The sequence below is a fragment of the Ictalurus furcatus genome, chromosome 29, assembly GCF_023375685.1.
Source record: "Ictalurus furcatus strain D&B chromosome 29, Billie_1.0, whole genome shotgun sequence".
Classification (NCBI taxonomy): Eukaryota; Metazoa; Chordata; class Actinopteri; order Siluriformes; family Ictaluridae; genus Ictalurus; species Ictalurus furcatus.
In genome coordinates, this window is record NC_071283.1 from 2,431,434 (window position 1) to 2,448,142 (window position 16,709).

Consider the following 16,709-nt stretch of genomic DNA (forward strand, 5'->3'; position numbering starts at 1 on the left):
AGTTTTTCACCGAACCCCCCCCCCCCCTCTCTATGGTTAATTTAGAAATTTACAAGATGGCCGCCAAAATGAAAAATATATTCCAGTGGTTTTTAAAAAAAAATATATATATATACCCCAGCGCTGTGGAATTCTCCATTCGGATTCGTTTTCTACAAACGCAGCCGAAAATTGTGCTAATCCGTTACCGTTTCTATAGTAACGACGTAAACGGTGACTCGTACGTCGGACCCTCCACATATATATTATTTTAACAGTTAATGGAAGGAGTCTCCAGTGTCAGTGCAGAGGAGTTTCTATGACTGTTTATAGCTGCTGTAACGTAAGCAATAGACACGTTTTGTTGACGTTGCACAACGCTCAACGTGACTCCTGTGTAAATTGTCCGACGTTTAATAGACAACAGGTTGTAATTATTGCTAATAGAGCTATCAGATATTTCAAGAAGAAAGAGAAGACATGAAGAGAAATAAGGTTCTTCAGATAGATAACGATTCTCAGCTCGCTCCCGTTTATAACCGTGAAAACTCGCTGTGCTGTCAAAGTGGGCGGGGCATACTCTCAGTGCGTTCATGTCCTCCTGCGAAGTCGTAATTACGACGTCGGGTGCGTTCAAGTCACTTTGGGCGGAGCGAGACGGCGGTGTTCCTTCTCTTAATTAATTAACTCATCAAGGTTTTTTTGTTGTTTTTTTTTTTTAAACGACTACCTTCTAGTAGACAATGAAGAGCAAAGAAATGTCCATCAGGTGCGTTTTGAATTGTTTGCATTTTTTAAAAATGTTTTTTATTGTGGATAAAAAAAAGGAATGACGATAACTGCAATCGGCCTCTGAGACGAGTAAACGTTCGATTTCACAGAATCTACCGACGCTCCAGCTGTTGATTCCGCCGCGTTTTCTTACGACTCGGAAACGCGGCGCTCGAAGGAAATCCCGCTCGTGAAGTGATAACGACGTCGCGGTGGCGTCCGTGTGTAAATACGATCGTTCTGACACGAACGTGCCATTTGTTTGCCCTGTCGCGCACACGTCGCGATGTCCGTGCACTCAGGTATGTAGACGAGGGCGAATAGACTCGCTTTCCTCGGAGTGTGTTACGCGTCAGCGGGAGCGGCACGTGTTAGCCTTCCACCTCCGCTAGTTCGTAGCTGTGGAATTATAGCTGAGTGTGTTGTATGGCAGGGAATGTTGTCGGGCGCTACGTAACACCTTTAAGGGTTCTCCAAGAAGGACAAACCAAAGATTTCACTCAGGTTTCGGGAAAGCGAGTCTATCTGCCCTCTTCCACATCCCTGAGCTCACAGATGCCCACAATTGGCTGATGTCTCTGTGATTGACAGGGGGACACAGATTAAGCCCCTCCCACCGAGAGCGCACAGACCATTTTCCCTGCTATGAATGTAGCATTATATCAGTATGGGTGATTAATGTGTTTTAAGTAAACAAAATAAAACATACAATGTCTTATTTTATCTATGAAGATGAGTGTGTGTGTGTGTGTGTGTGTGTGTGTGTGTGTGAGAGAGAGAGAGAGAGAGAGAGAGAGAGTCTCGGCATCCCCACTGGTCTTTCCTGCGCGTGCTCAGCGTTTTGCTCGGCGCGCGCGGGGGTAAAACACGCCGAGGGTAACGTGCAGAGAGAGAGAGAGAGAGAGAGTGAGAGAGAGAGAGAGAGCGCGCGCTCTCCAGTCCTCATCATTCATGCAGCGACTCCAGCTGCGACTCCTCCGCGGCTTCTCCCGGTAATGACGCGGGAAATCACGGCGGTCGCGTGCTCTCGATCCCCCTGCTGCGGGATGGTGGAGTGAACGAGGCGGAAGCTCCTGCGCGCGCGGCGCCACCATGCAGCTACCGATCGCAGCGCTGTGCCTCGCGCTCGCTCTGGCGGCGACCGGCGCTGCCGCCTCGGAAGGTATGAATCCGGTGTAACGGGCTGGTGTTATAGAAGAAAAGATTTATTTATTTATTTATTTTAACTCACGTGGTTGGGTTTGGGGGGCGGATTATTGCGGGGAGGATGGCGCGCGCACACAATCAAGGAGCGCGGTGGTGCGTAAAGCACGCGCACTGTAACGCATGACATATTAGTCATCGTGGATATCGTCCTGGACAGGAAGTCATGGACATGATTTTATTTATTTATTTATTTATTTATTTCCCACAAATGCGTGAAAATTCACAATGCGCTCGTGGACGTTGTAGGTGTGCGCGTGCACGTGGTTTGTGTTGTGGCGGACCTAGTGCAACTGAAATACAGTTTGTTGGTAATGCCACTCTCTCTCTCTCACACACACACACACACACACACACACACACACACAAAAGTGTAGAAAACCTCAGGTTTTTATATCTAATGCGTCGTGTGTTACAAAAATAATGATTAAAAAAGCGTACGTATCGTACACGAATGATACATCTTCCACAGTGAGCGTGCAGAGAGTGACTACTGATGACATCCTGTGCAGGAATTAAATAAACACTTCACCACCTTCACATCTTTTCCCCTTTGTCCTCCGGGTTCTCCGGTTTTCTCTCCGAAACAATTGAATTAACGTTAAATTGGCTGGAGATGTGTGTGTGTGTGCGTGTGTGTGTGTGTGTGTGATTGATTGGCATCCCATCCCTGACCAGCTTTTACATAACTAGATGATGGTAAGCATCCTGACATTCCACAAAACGTGTCATTGTTCAGCAGAGAGATCCATGACCACAACATCCATCCATCCATCTTCTATACCGCTTATCCTTCCTTCAGGGTCACGGGGAAACCTGGAGCCTGTCCCAGGGAGCATCGGGCACAAGGCGGGGTACACCCTGGACTGGGTGCCGATCCATCTCAGGGCACATGACCTCAACGATGCACATTTCATTTCAAGGATAATGAAGACATCGAAGGCAAAGCGAAGCTGAACCCAAGCAGCAAAACCTCGTCTAAGTCCACGTTTTATTCTAATCCCCTGACCTCGCTGATGCCACGGCTCACTGTCCTCGTTCTCGTTGACATTTTGATGACGCCTCGTGTGCAGGGGGTGTGTACTGGTGATTGTGTGTGTGTGTGTGTGGTAATATGTTGGAAAATGGAAACCATTTATTTGGTCTGTCAGCAAAGAAATATAGCATGCTGCAGGATTAGCTGGAGAGAGAGAGAGAGAGAGAGAGAAGACATCGTATTTACCACAAAAGTGGTGCCATCTTACAGTTGTAAACAAGTCGATAATTAAAAAAAGAAACAAGCTAGAGCTTTGTTGATAATGCATAAATGACAGATGGATATATTTGTGATCACATCATCATATTTACGCATTCACAATTCAAAAAGACTTTACAAAACCTTGATGTGCTGAGTGTGTGTGTGTGTGTGTGTGTTTTTTTATTAATCGGTAAATTCATCCGATGAGTTTCTATCTGTGCGTTTTTATTGTTTGCATGTGAGGTTGAGTAAGACACGTTGAGGAAAACGCTATCTGCCCTCTTCTGCATACACGAGCTCACAGACACCCACGATTGGCTAGTGATGCTGTGATTGACAGAGGAGACAGACTATGTCCCTCCCACCTCGAGAGCACAGCCAGTTTTGCTTCCGTGATCTCCCGGCCATGGATCGGCTGTGACATCATCCTGACTATTTCTCAATCCTGCAGTGACGCCGAGGCGGTAAAATAAGCTTCACCCGGATGTTATACCTAATATCTGTGTGTTAGTGCTGTGAATATTTCGTGCTGTCATGGACAAGCCAATCACGTGGCTCCATAAGCGTGAGCCTCTTCCAGCTCGCAGTCGCACCACTGGCCTTTAAAAGCTATTTGATTCAATGCAGTGGACTGAACCGACCTCGAGCCACACACACACACGTACACACACACACACACATACACACACACACACATACACACACACACACATACACACACACTAATCAACCCAAGTTTGATTATTAAATTATTAAAGCTGTCACTGATTTTCACAGCAGCTCTCCCTCGGTGTGGAGGAGCCAAAAAGAGGGGAGGATAAATGGACAGGGACAGAGAGAGCGAGAGAGAGAGAGAGAGAAAGAGAGAGAGAGAGAGAGACTGCTGTAATGGATGGAGGGGGCTCTATAGGGATTGCTAAAGCTGATTAATCTGACAGAGAGCCAAACACTCCATCTCTCTCTCTCTCTCTCTCTCTCTCTCTCTCTCTCTCTCTCTCTCTAAGCTCTTAGGGGGAGTGTGAAGCAGGACGCATCCTTTTTGATCCCTTCGATCAATTCATGCAGATATAAAAGCAGACATAGTTCCTTGACCGTTTCCCTTTTATAATAAACACACACACACACACACAGTGCAGAACATAAATTTTTATGCGGGGATGCCGACAGTCTGTGATGAGACCCCATATTTATCCAGTGTTGGAATTAGGCTGTGTGTGTGTATGTGTGTGTATGTGTATGTGTCTGTGTGTGTGTGTGTGTGTGTGTGTTTACTGTCTCCTTTGGCCCTTTTCATCAGCATAGTGTGAGTATGGTGTGTGTCTGTGCGTGTATGTGTGTTTAAAGATCCTGTAAGTCAAAACTATAAAGATTCCCATAGTTACTTCCCATAAACCGATGGTGATGGTGATGATGAAGGTGATGATGATGATGATGGTGATGATGATTATGGTGATGGTGATGATAATGATGATGGTGATGATGATGATGGTGACGATGATGGTGATGATGATGGTGATGACGATTATGATGATGGTGATGATGGTAATGACGATTATGATGATGGTAATGAAGATGATGGTGATGATGATGGTGATGATGGTAATGACGATTATGATGATGGTGATGATGATGGTGATGATGGTAATGACGATTATGATGATGGTAATGAAGATGATGACGATGATGATGATGACGATGATGATGGTGATGGTGATGATGGTGATGATGGTAATGACGATTATGATGGTGATGATGATGGTGATGATGATGATGGTGATGATGGTGATGACGATTATGATGATGGTGATGAAGATGGTGGTGATGGTGATGATGATTATGATGATGGTGATGATGATGGTGGTGATGATGGTGATGACGATGATGATGATGGTGATGATGATGTTGATGTTGATGTTGATGTGTTGACTGAGAGGAAGCAGGAAAAAAACACTTTATGGTCATTACTTTAATCCTCGGTCTCTAATGCAGTATTGCAGCATCAGCTCGTATCGCAGCTTCCATTTGTGACTTAGAGCTAGCGGCTAATAGTAGCTCTGAGCAACTTATATAACATCACCGCATCGTTCCTGTTCGGCGTAAATGTTTACAAATTCTGGGTAAGGTCACGTTGGGTCACTGGCTCTGTCTTTTTTTTCTGTGCAGTGAATTCTGGATTCTGATTGGTCAGAAGGTGTTGATTCAGTTTCTAGAACAGCTGCTCTGACAGGAGCTGCTAACGTAAGTGAGAACAGGAACTAAAGGTCATTCCACAACATTATACTATGTAACTATAAATTGATAAAAAGTACAATGTGTCATTCTTTAAAAATGTAAAATTGTTCACGATTTGCAGTTGCTACATTTAAAAGCCAAGACTCGAATTTCGCATTTGTATTATAAGTGTCATAAAGCCAGGGGTGTGGCCTCAGTTTGTCTGTCAGTTCCCAGAATAAGATGTGTGGTGTCAGTTTTCAGTCCCAGTGAAGGAGGTGTGGCCTCTATGCTTCTTAGCCCTAAAATAAGGGGTGTGGCCTCAGTTTGTCAGTTCTAGTGAAATAGGCGTGGCCTCTATGTCCCTCAGTTCCAAGAGAAGGGGTGTGGCCTCACTTTGTCCAAGTGAAGGAGGTTTGACTCTATACATCTCAGTTTCAAGATAAGGGGTGTGGCCTCAGTTTGCCAGTTCCAGTAAAGGGAGTGTGGCCTCTATGCTTCTTAACCCCAAGATAAGGGGTGTGGACTCAGTTTGCTAGTCCCAGTAAAGGGGGTGTGGCCTCTATGCCTCTCAGCCCCAAGATAAAGGGTGTGGCCGCGGTTTGTCAGTCCCAGTGAAGGAGGCGTGGCCTCTGTGCTTGTTTGAATTCAGCAAATTCTTATTAGATCTGGTTCAGTGGAACAGTTACTGTACTTAAAGGTAGACGAGGGTAGACGAGGGCAAAACAGTCGAATTTCTGTGATTTGTAGTTGTTACTTGGCTCGATGCCTTTATTGTAATTCTTTTAAAACAGGCTCAGGCCATCTGCTTAATGAGCTCCAGTGCTCTGTGCTTATGCTTTTATTTAAAAAAAAAAACCATCTGGTTCATTTCCTTAATTCGTTGTGAGGATTTGCAGGAGCTTCGGCATGTGATCTGCAGTGTGTGATGTCATATGAGTGTGTGTGTGCGTGTGTGTGATGCCGGGAGCTCCTGTCTGAGGCGATCATGTCACAGAGGTCACTGATTTGGCCTGAGAGCTCGAAGGAGACTGGACCAGCTGTCACGCCATTACTTTGCGCTCAGCTCATCCTCCTGGGAGCCAACCAATCAGACGCTTGCTTCCTTAAAATCTTCGCCCAATCAGATATTTATTTATGTTTGAGAGAATAATGCACGTGAACCTGAAGCTAAATGTAACTTGTGCCTATAGGGGTAAAAACATGTGGTTGCTGAACCTGAGAGCAACACTTCAAGATTTTTTGTTTCTGTCCATATAAGGAAATGTCAGTGTGTCTTTGAGTTATTATAAGACAATAAACACAGATGTGAATGTGCGTGCCTTTACAACCATAAATGGGAATGTGGTTGTGTCTTTTAATCCATATATGGGTGTGATTTAAGCATGAAAAAAGAAGCTAACAAAAACTTTAAGATTTAAGTAACTTTTATAAACGTTAATATTATTTTCTGCTAACTTACGCAAGGTAATTTGACAGGATAAAGATCCATACTCTTTTCTGAGAGCATTAGCCAGCTAGCTAACACGAGCCTACTGCTAACATGAGGCTACTATAGTTAACATGAGCTAACCTGACAGGTTATATTCATAAATATACCTAATCTTTTCTGAGAACATTAGCCAGCTAGCTAACACGAGCTTACTGCTAATATGAGGCTACTATAGTTCGCATAAGCTAACCTGACAGGATTTCTGACAGGAAATATTCATAAATATTCCTAATCTTATCTGAGACCATTAGCCAGCTAGCTAACACTAGTTTACAGCTAACATGAGCTAACCTGACAGGATTTCTGACAGGAAATATTCATAAATATACCTAATCTTTTCTGAGAACATTAGCCAGCTAGCTAACACGAGTTTACTGCTAATATGGGGCTACTATAGTTAACATGAGCCAACCTGACACGAAATATAACTATCCTAATCTTTTCTGAGAGCATTAGCCAGCTAGCTAACACGAGCTTACTGCTAATATGAGGCTACTATAGTTAACATGAGCTAACCTGACAGGATTTCTGACAGGAAATATTCATAAATATTCCTAATCTTATCTGAGACCATTAGCCAGCTAGCTAGCACTAGTTTACAGCTAACATGAGCTAACCTGACAGGATTTCCTACAGGATATATATAAATAGCTATTCATATTTTTTTTTTCTGTGAACATTAGCCAGCTAGCTAACATGAGTTTACTGCTAATTTGAGCAAACTATAGCTAACATGCACTAACCTGACGGGATTTCTCAGGCATTAAAAAAAAAAGAAAAAGTTTAGAATCTTCACTTCTAATGCAAATAGCTAGATGGCTTGCGTTGGCTGTCTATCTTTCTGTCTCTCTCTCTTTCACTGTCTATGACTATCTTTCACTGTTTCTCTCTTTCTGCCTCATGGTATATATAAAAAATATCACTTTCTCTGCCTGTGTGTGTGTCTCTCTCTTTTTTTTCTTTCTCTATATAAAAGTCTGTGTACCTCTCTCTATTCCTGTGACTGTCTCTAGTTTTCTGTCTGTCCCCATCTTCTGGTCTCTTTCACTCTTATCTTTCTTTGGTCTCTTTGCTTGCTTTGTCTTTCTTGTTATTTATATTTGTATTTCTCACACATTTACTCTGTCTGTTTATTCTTCCTATCACCATCTGGTTCTTTCCCGTTCACCGTTTTCCTTTTGCGTTATCTCTCTCGCTCTGTGTCTTCGTCTCAGTCGTTCTGCCATTCTTTCTCTCGTTTCTTGGGGTCTCTGTATCTTCATTTCCTTCTTTATGTCTCTCTATGACTCTCTCTCTCTCTCTCTCTCTCTCTCTCTTTCTCTCTCTGTCTGTCTCTAAAGTATAAAACTCTAACAGTACATGTCTCTTTGCACGGATATCTGTGACTGTCTCTCATTTCGCGTTTCTCTCTATCTGTCTCTTTCTTCTCCACCCTGTCTTTATTTTTTTTATTATTCTTGTTCTCTTTCGCTCATGCTTTCTGTCTGTTGATCTGTGTATGCTTATTCTTCCTTTCACCATCTGTCGTGCTTTTTTTCTCTGTCTCCTGCCATTTCTATTTCTCTCTCTCTCTATCTCTCTCTCTCTCTCTCTTTCTCTGTGACCCCTCTGTCTTCGTATTTCTGTCTATTTTACTGTATCTCTTCTGTCTTTCTTCGCACTTTCTCCATGTTTTTATCGCTGTATATGTTTATTCTTTCCATCACCATCTGTGGCTTCTTCTTTCTTTCACTCTCTTTGTCTCATGACTTCACTTTTTAGCTCTTTAAATGTTTTTTTTTTCTGTCTTTATCTTGTCTCTTACAAGCTTCATCTCTCTCTCTCTCTCTCTCTCTCTCTCTCTCTCTCTCTCTCAAAAAATGGCTTCTCTTTCCATGTCTCCTATTTTCTCTTAGTTTCTTTGTATTTCTTTCTTTCTACATCTCTCTCTCTCTGTCTCTTTATTCCTCTTTTCCTAAAATGAATCATGTCTCCTATGTTGTCTCTCTCTCTTTCTCGCTCTGCTTCTCTTCTTTACTCTGACTCCCCTATCCCTTTTTCTCTAACTCTCTGTAAAACATCTCTCTCTCTCTCTCTCTCTCTCTCTCTCTCTCTCTCTCTCTCTCTCTGGCTCCAGACTCAGATGAGTTGTCTTTAGCTGAACTGGAAGACATGTTATTAAGGAAACTATTTCATGGTTATCAGAAGTGGGTGAGACCCGTCCTGCACGCCAACGACTCCATCACCGTCCGCTTCGGCCTCAAGATCTCCCAGCTGGTGGACGTGGTGAGAGTTTCTCAAACACACACTCTCTCCCTCTCTCTCTCTCTCTCTCTCTCTCTCTCTCTCACCCCCACACACACAAATAAACACTGTGGAAAATATTGACAAGTGTTCCAGATGTGTACATACACTGCTTACACACGAGTGCACAATCAGTGTTTCACCCAACACACACAATCTAAAAAGCAGATACATTCACACGTTCAGCTCTCTGTTTGTTGTTCAGAGGTTTTGTTAGTTCAGGCGGGAGTGGATGAAAACGAGCGAAAATCATTAAACCATATTGTTTACATCAGGCATTTTATCGATGCTTTGTTCTCCGACGTATCCCATGATCCTGTGCATGTGCACCGGTGTAGCAGCCAGTCAAGAGAAAAAGGGCATCTCAAAACATAGATGCCGAGGCCGTGGTTGCAACGTTTAAAGGTACGTTACGTAAGATTGCTCACGCGTTTTTCCCCCCAAGATTAGGTCTCTACTAGGAACAAAAAAAGGAGCGAAATGAAGCGTGTAACAGATTTGGGAGGTGTACTGAAGTGCAATAAGTGTGAAATACTGATGCTAACAAGGGCAAAGATGGATGGCATTGGCTGTAGTAACACACACACACACTATGACATTTAATATCATAACCATGAACACACACACACACACACACTTTCGCTCCTATTTTTACCATTTCAACATGCAGTGTTTTATCAGCACACACACACACACACACACAAACACATTAAATCCGTGGAATAGACAGTTCGGTTTATGGTCTGGGACTCAGGAGCACCAATTTGCATCTGTGTGTATGATTTAAGATTCATCCAAACACACACACACACACACACACAGTATAAAGCACTCAACAGTTTGAAACAGGATGGAAAACCTTTCAGCTCGGCTCACTGAGGAAGCGTGTTGCGAGGAAAGTGAATTATGTTAATGCGCTAACACAAGGCCGAATCAATGGCGAGCGGGGATCTGGAGATCTCGTTGCTGCTCTAATGGAGCCGACGTCCTCGGGTCCAGTTCGGTTTGTATATCTGCTGATGATCGTAATACCACAGCGCTGTTAAATTCTTCATTCTGATTGGTTCAGACGGTGTTGATTAGGTTTCACAGCTCTGACAGCGTTAATCGTTTCTATAGTAACTTACACAGGGACTCGTGGGATGAATGCTCCATGTAGCCTTTGCGCTTTGCGGGTTCTTGGTAACTTGTTTCGCTGGACGTTCCACAACATTAAATGTAACTATAAATGGATCAAAGGTTCTTAAATAATTACAAATCGGCAAACTGCTGCGGTATAAGAGGAATAAAACACTTCGGGACGTGCCAACAACCTTAAATCCAGCTCCACAAACAGTATTGCATTGGCTAAAAGAATGTTTAGCCGAATGTCTGACTGTAAGATGGTGACCCAAACTACACCCCAATTCCAAAAAAGTTGGGACGCTGTGTTAAATAAATGTAAATAAAAACAGAATGAAATGATTTGCAAATCTCATAAATGTTATTCACAATAGAACATGGAAAGCTGAGGAAACGAACCAGTTTAAGGAAAAAATAAGGTCATTTTGAATTCCATGGCCGCAACACGTCTCAAAAAATTTGGGACGGTGGCAACAAAAGGCTGGAAAAGTAAGTGTTACTTAAAAGAAACAGCTGGAGGAAGATTTTGCAAGTAATTAGGTTAATTGGCAGCAGGTCAATGAGATGATTGGGTATAAAAAGAGTATCGTACAGAGGCGGAGTCTCTCAGGCGTAAAGATAGGATGGGATCTGAATGGAAGCATATGTTGAAGGTGCCTTTCCAGATGTGCAAGCTGCCCATTCCAAAAGTCTGTTTCGTCTGGCAAACTGACAAACTATTACGCAAGTACTCCATGTTTTTAAAGTCAGTCTGCATTCTTATGTTAAAACTAGTCATCTATTTCTACACTCAAATTCACTCAAAATCAATGTTTGTATTGTTAAATAATTAGATCTTTCTTTTTTTTTTGCATTTTGATGCAATTTTATACATATACATTGCTGGTTATTTACCATAATATAACATACAAATGGCTCTAAACATTGCTTTATAACTCTTTGGCTCCTGCTGGTGGTGAGAGCATGGTAACGAGCACTGAGTGTGATCTCTTAGTCTTCACCCCATCTTTCCCAAAGGCCGTAGGATCGATAAACTCGATTTTCTCTCCAGTCTAATTTCACTAACACATCTCTACCTGACTGATAAAAAGAAAAGAGGTCCATTCCTGAGGCAAATTGGAGTAAAATAGCATTTTATATATCCACGCCTGTCCAAAGACATCACTTTAAAAACTATTCTCCGGATCAGAGGTTTTGATCAGTGAATTCTGATGTCCGTGTGCCAACATTGGGAATGAATTCAATCTGAAGCTTACATTTGTATCGTAACGCTCACACGCTCATGTTCTCCGTCTCTGCCTCTCTCTCTAGGATGAAAAGAACCAGCTCATGACTACTAATGTCTGGTTGTGGCAGGTAAAGTCGCTGCTTCTTCTAACTGTTCGTGCATTTTTGTAAATATACTTTTATTCGGTTATAAGTCTTCCAGGTTCTAAAGACGTCGTGTGAACGGACGCTTCTCGCTCTGTGTCGATGTTTTGTAGGAGTGGACAGACTATAAGCTGAGCTGGAACCCAGAGAATTATGGGGGAATCACGTCCATCCGAGTGCCTTCGGAGAACATCTGGCTGCCTGACATCGTCCTCTATGAAAAGTAAGACCCTTTATACATCTCCGTACACTCTTTCTGTTCACTACGAATCGACGCGCGCCCCATTGAAGAAGGTCTATTTTCCGATTTTATACCAATATAATTTCATCTCACGTCAATCATTATTAATATCCATATTAGTTGAAGTAGAAACCTAAGAGCCTTTTAGTTAACTTTAAAACTTTTTTACTTGTATTTAATAAAGATCTACTTATACAACACCATATAGTCAAGTACTATATCCAGCATACAAGTCCCTGTGTTAGTTGTATAGCGAGTTTAGCCAGCGGTGGGCGGAGCACAGACAGACACGAGGACGTTTAAGTGTCAGACGAAGTGAGTTTATTTACTGATTGTGATAGTGTGTGCGTGCAGGAGTGGTCCCTAGGGGGAAAGTGCTCGTGTGCCGGGGTCGTCCGTGGGCGGTAAGTGCCGCGCTGGAGGTTTTCCGAGAGCCCGGAGTCGGTTTCGGTCCTCCAGGGGGCGGAGCCTTCGGGCGCGTTCGAGCTTCTCTGCAAAAAAACACGACACACATTTGTCAGCGCGTCTTGGAGAGTCCTGCCTCTCTTTGCTAGCAGAGGATCGTCCTCTTATACTCTCCCTTCGTCTGCTGGGTGGCAGCCGCCGGTCTGTCGCCACAATTACTGTAGTTACTACGGAAACTACAGTCTGAGTCACTGTTATGGAAAAGTAATCAACACAATCTGACCAATCAGAATTGTGCATTTAAGTTCCTGTATTATACACAAAGAGGAAAATGCAAACATGACCAAAGAGAACCAACCAAAGGGACCGAACACCAAAAACTGATTGGCATTCAAAAGGCAAGTCCCTCCCATTTAATAGCATCTGTGGGTTCTGATTGGCTGGATCTAGTGTGTAGGTGAGTACGACTCCCTGGTAAACACCAGCAACTGAAAGGAAAGAACAATCGGACAAAAAAGAGATCCAGCAGTGTGTAGCACAAATCCTTTAAAAAGAGATCCCGGTTTAAAAAAGAGGGTTTGTAGTTATTCAGACATTCACTCCTACCTCTCTCTCTCTCTCTCTCTCTCTCTCTCACTCTCAGTGCTGATGGGCGTTTCGAGGGCTCACTGATGACAAAAGCGATCGTCAAGTACGACGGTACAGTGACATGGACTCCTCCAGCCAGCTACAAGTCTTCCTGCACCATGGACGTCACTTACTTCCCTTTCGACCGCCAGAACTGTTCGATGAAGTTCGGTTCATGGACGTACGATGGCGCCATGGTGGATCTGACCCTGATCGACCCCCATGTGGACCGCAAGGACTTTTTCGACAACGGCGAGTGGGAGATCCTGGACGCCAGCGGGCGGCGAGGGAGCCGTCGTGATGGAATCTACTCGTATCCGTTCGTCAACTACTCCTTCATCCTGAAGCGCCTGCCTTTGTTCTACACGCTCTTCCTGATCATCCCGTGCCTCGGCCTCTCCTTCCTCACCGTGCTGGTTTTCTATCTCCCGTCGGACGAAGGCGAGAAGCTTTCGCTGTCCACGTCTGTGCTCGTCTCGCTCACCGTCTTCCTCCTTGTCATCGAGGAGATCATCCCGTCCTCGTCCAAGGTCATCCCGCTGATCGGCGAGTACCTGCTCTTCATCATGATCTTCGTCACCTTCTCCATCATCGTCACGGTCTTCGTCATCAACGTGCACCACCGCTCCTCAGCCACCTACCACCCCATGGCGCCGTGGGTCAGGAGACTCTTCCTGCAGAGCTTACCCAGAATGCTGTGCATGCGTGGCCACACTGATCGCTACCTCTATGCGGACATGGAGCCACACCGGAGTCCGGAGCAGAAGCGTGGGATGAAGAAAGGGGTGAAGAAGAGTGCGGGAGGAAAGGAGGACGAGTCCTGGGTGGCCATGCTGGAGAAAGCCACCAGCTCAGTGCGCTACATATCCAGACACATTAGGAAGGAGCACTTCATCAGAGAGGTATGGGTTAATTGTTTATTGAAATGTTTCCCTTGATGCAAATGGAGCTGATTATAACCAAAACCCAAATATATTCATTTATATACCTATACCTCTGTTCTGGACTGGTTTCCCATCTTGGTTCGTGAGCAAGACTACTCATCGAAAGGTCACTAGTTCAAATCCAAGCATTAAGAAACATTTGACATTTTAAATGACCCAAAGACGCTTCAAAAAAAGTTCAACTCAGACAGCATGAGCATAAGAGAATAAAAAAAAAACAGAAAACAATAAACATACAACCAGAATGAGCCGAGTTGAAGAAACACTGGAAGTTTGGGGAAACCGGTGGGTTTTGAGACGGGATTTAAACAAGGACAGTTTGTAAGATTGTCTGATTGTTAGAAGGAGGGATTTCCAGAGAACTGGTACCTGTGAGATTTAAAAATATCATATAATGTGATATTATATATGAATTATTATTAAATATAACTGTCAGTATTTGCTTGGTTTGATTAAAACCAGTCACCGTGTGTTTTCAGGTGGTTCAGGACTGGAAGTTCGTGGCTCAAGTGTTGGACCGGATCTTCCTGTGGGTCTTCCTCACCGTGTCCGTACTTGGCACCATCCTCATCTTCACTCCGGCTCTGAACATGTACCTCAGCAGCGCTCCTTAAAAACGCCCCGCAAACCGCATTACAAACTCGTCCTTAAAACCCACGGGGCCAAAAAAAAAAAAAGACAGCTTTCCTTAACCAATACCAACCTGATACAACCACTGCTTCAATACATACCGACTACATCATTCTAAACCTTTTAGATTAGACCTCAAAGGGTTACTCAGACCTGCAAGAATATCCGCTCTCACATAAACGCACCTTGCAGATATTCTACCCAAAAACATTCAAACCGCTCCTCAAAACAACCACCCATGTAGTGTAGAACCCAAATGTTTACATCATCATGGCACGCATCAATACAATCTCAAATCCTCGAATCTGATTGGTCAGAAAGTGTTGATTAATTTTTTAAAAAATTTTTTTTTCATAACAGCGGCTCAGCAAATCGCGTTTATACTGACGCGCACGTTCTGATGCGTCATCGTTTCCATAGTAACCGCTCGTTCTCATTCACACGGGCAGGCTCGTAAACCGCGGATTATAACAAATCAAGAACGACTGTCGATTTCATGCTCACTTGTCGTTTATGGAAGGAGTCTCCAACGTCGGTGCTTCGTAACACTTCTAAATAAAATCTCCAGGACCCCAGGACACTTCGAGACGTGCTGTCACAGACTTCCGCTTCACGCCACCCCGTTGTTGATTATTTTCCCATACCGGGCACCTCCTGAAGTGTTTAATCGCTCTTACATCACATCGATTACTGTTTCTATTTATTAAAGAACGACACGGTGCAATCACATTGCAATCTTTCATAAACGTACAGTACGTTTCCAAAAACTCCCATTACCTCACCCAAGCACAAAATAATTCCCCGAACCTTTACAGTCTCTTCTTCATCACGCACCACAATGTATCCTACTCCTTTTAATTCCATTGGGTGGAGTTATGATAAGAAATGATATCCGCACTCCTCGATGTTTATTCAACCATTTTCCTGTACACTGTGTTCAGTACATATGATACAAACCTCACTGAGAAGCTACAGAAGATGTATTAATCATAGTCTTTAATATGACAACACGAAAGCCAGTTCCTTTCGGCTCGGTACCGTCCGTCAGTACACTTTGTGTCGGTCAGATTATACTGACGTCGTCTGCGTTAAAGCGTGTACATGTCTGAGTGTTAACGTCTATTGTTAATGTAACTGAATGCTTACAAGTCTTTTTATATGTTGAATGACATTAAAGAAACCTCTGACGTAGCGGATTAGCTGGCTGTGCTTTGAGTGGGTTGTCCGGTTTGTCCCGCAGGAGAACCACTGAAGGTTCTAGGTACATGAGTAAAAACCTCTTCACGTAAGAACCCTTAACTTTCCCATTAACTCTCAAGAGACCCTTCTTCTGGGAGTTGAACCGGTGAAGCCGGTGGTGTGGGTTTATTTATTATCTGTTGTACTTCACTGAGGCAATCCTTTACTTTCTTTAAGCATCAAGTTATACTGAAAGAGAGATTTGAAAACAATGTATAAAAGCTTTAATAGATAAATCAGGAAGATTATCCATCCACATATACGTCACGTGACAATATGCATCTGTCTCTTGTGCTTTGTCTTGTTGCTTTTGTCTGAAATGTAATGCACAACATCTTCCCCCATTCGTAAAGATAAGACACCGTTAAGAGACAAAAACACGTTTTTGATTTGCGGAAGATTTTACAAAACGTTCCGATTATCAACGGAAACGTGGACGAGATGATGGCTCGGACACCGCACGAGATATTTATCTTCCAAATCTCTGCATTTCAGCTGAAGTCATTACTGGCGTGATTTATTGCTCGAGTTATTGAGTCAACAGAAAAGCTGGATCCCAAATCAATCCCTACCGACATTTCTCACATCACACCATCTTCCTGCTACCACGGAGCCATCTGAGTGGGACTCGGTCATGAAAGACAGGATGCCATGGTGGGATTCTCTGCTTGGATGGCAGTTGCACTACATCTAGATGAACAGGAGGGGGCAGTATGACCTCGAGTACACCACAATCTAATGAGGAAAGTTTGAACTGCTTTTTGCTTCATAGAGAATCGTATTGAGTGAATATAATGTTCCGTTTGATGACACATAAATCCTATCTATCATTTTAAATGACAGCTCTTTGACTTCGTTTGGAATTAAATATTGATTAGATAGAAGACAAAGCTTTTCCCAAACAATACTGTCTGTCACGATTCCAATATGAGTAAATATGAGGCAAAGACACGG

General features: G+C 43.4%; 1 protein-coding gene across 1 annotated transcript; it reads left to right on the forward strand.

The window, feature by feature from the left end:
* Positions 1–1,842: 1,842 nt before the first annotated feature.
* Positions 1,843–14,730, forward strand: chrnb3a (cholinergic receptor nicotinic beta 3 subunit a). The gene is made up of 8 exons (XM_053618772.1): positions 1,843–1,912; positions 4,535–4,539; positions 5,933–6,001; positions 8,961–9,158; positions 11,610–11,654; positions 11,783–11,892; positions 12,959–13,844; positions 14,366–14,730. The coding sequence occupies exons 1-8, from the start codon at positions 1,843–1,845 to the stop codon at positions 14,498–14,500; spliced, it is 1,518 nt and encodes a 505-aa protein (XP_053474747.1). The 3' UTR covers positions 14,501–14,730.
* Positions 14,731–16,709: the final 1,979 nt, after the last annotated feature.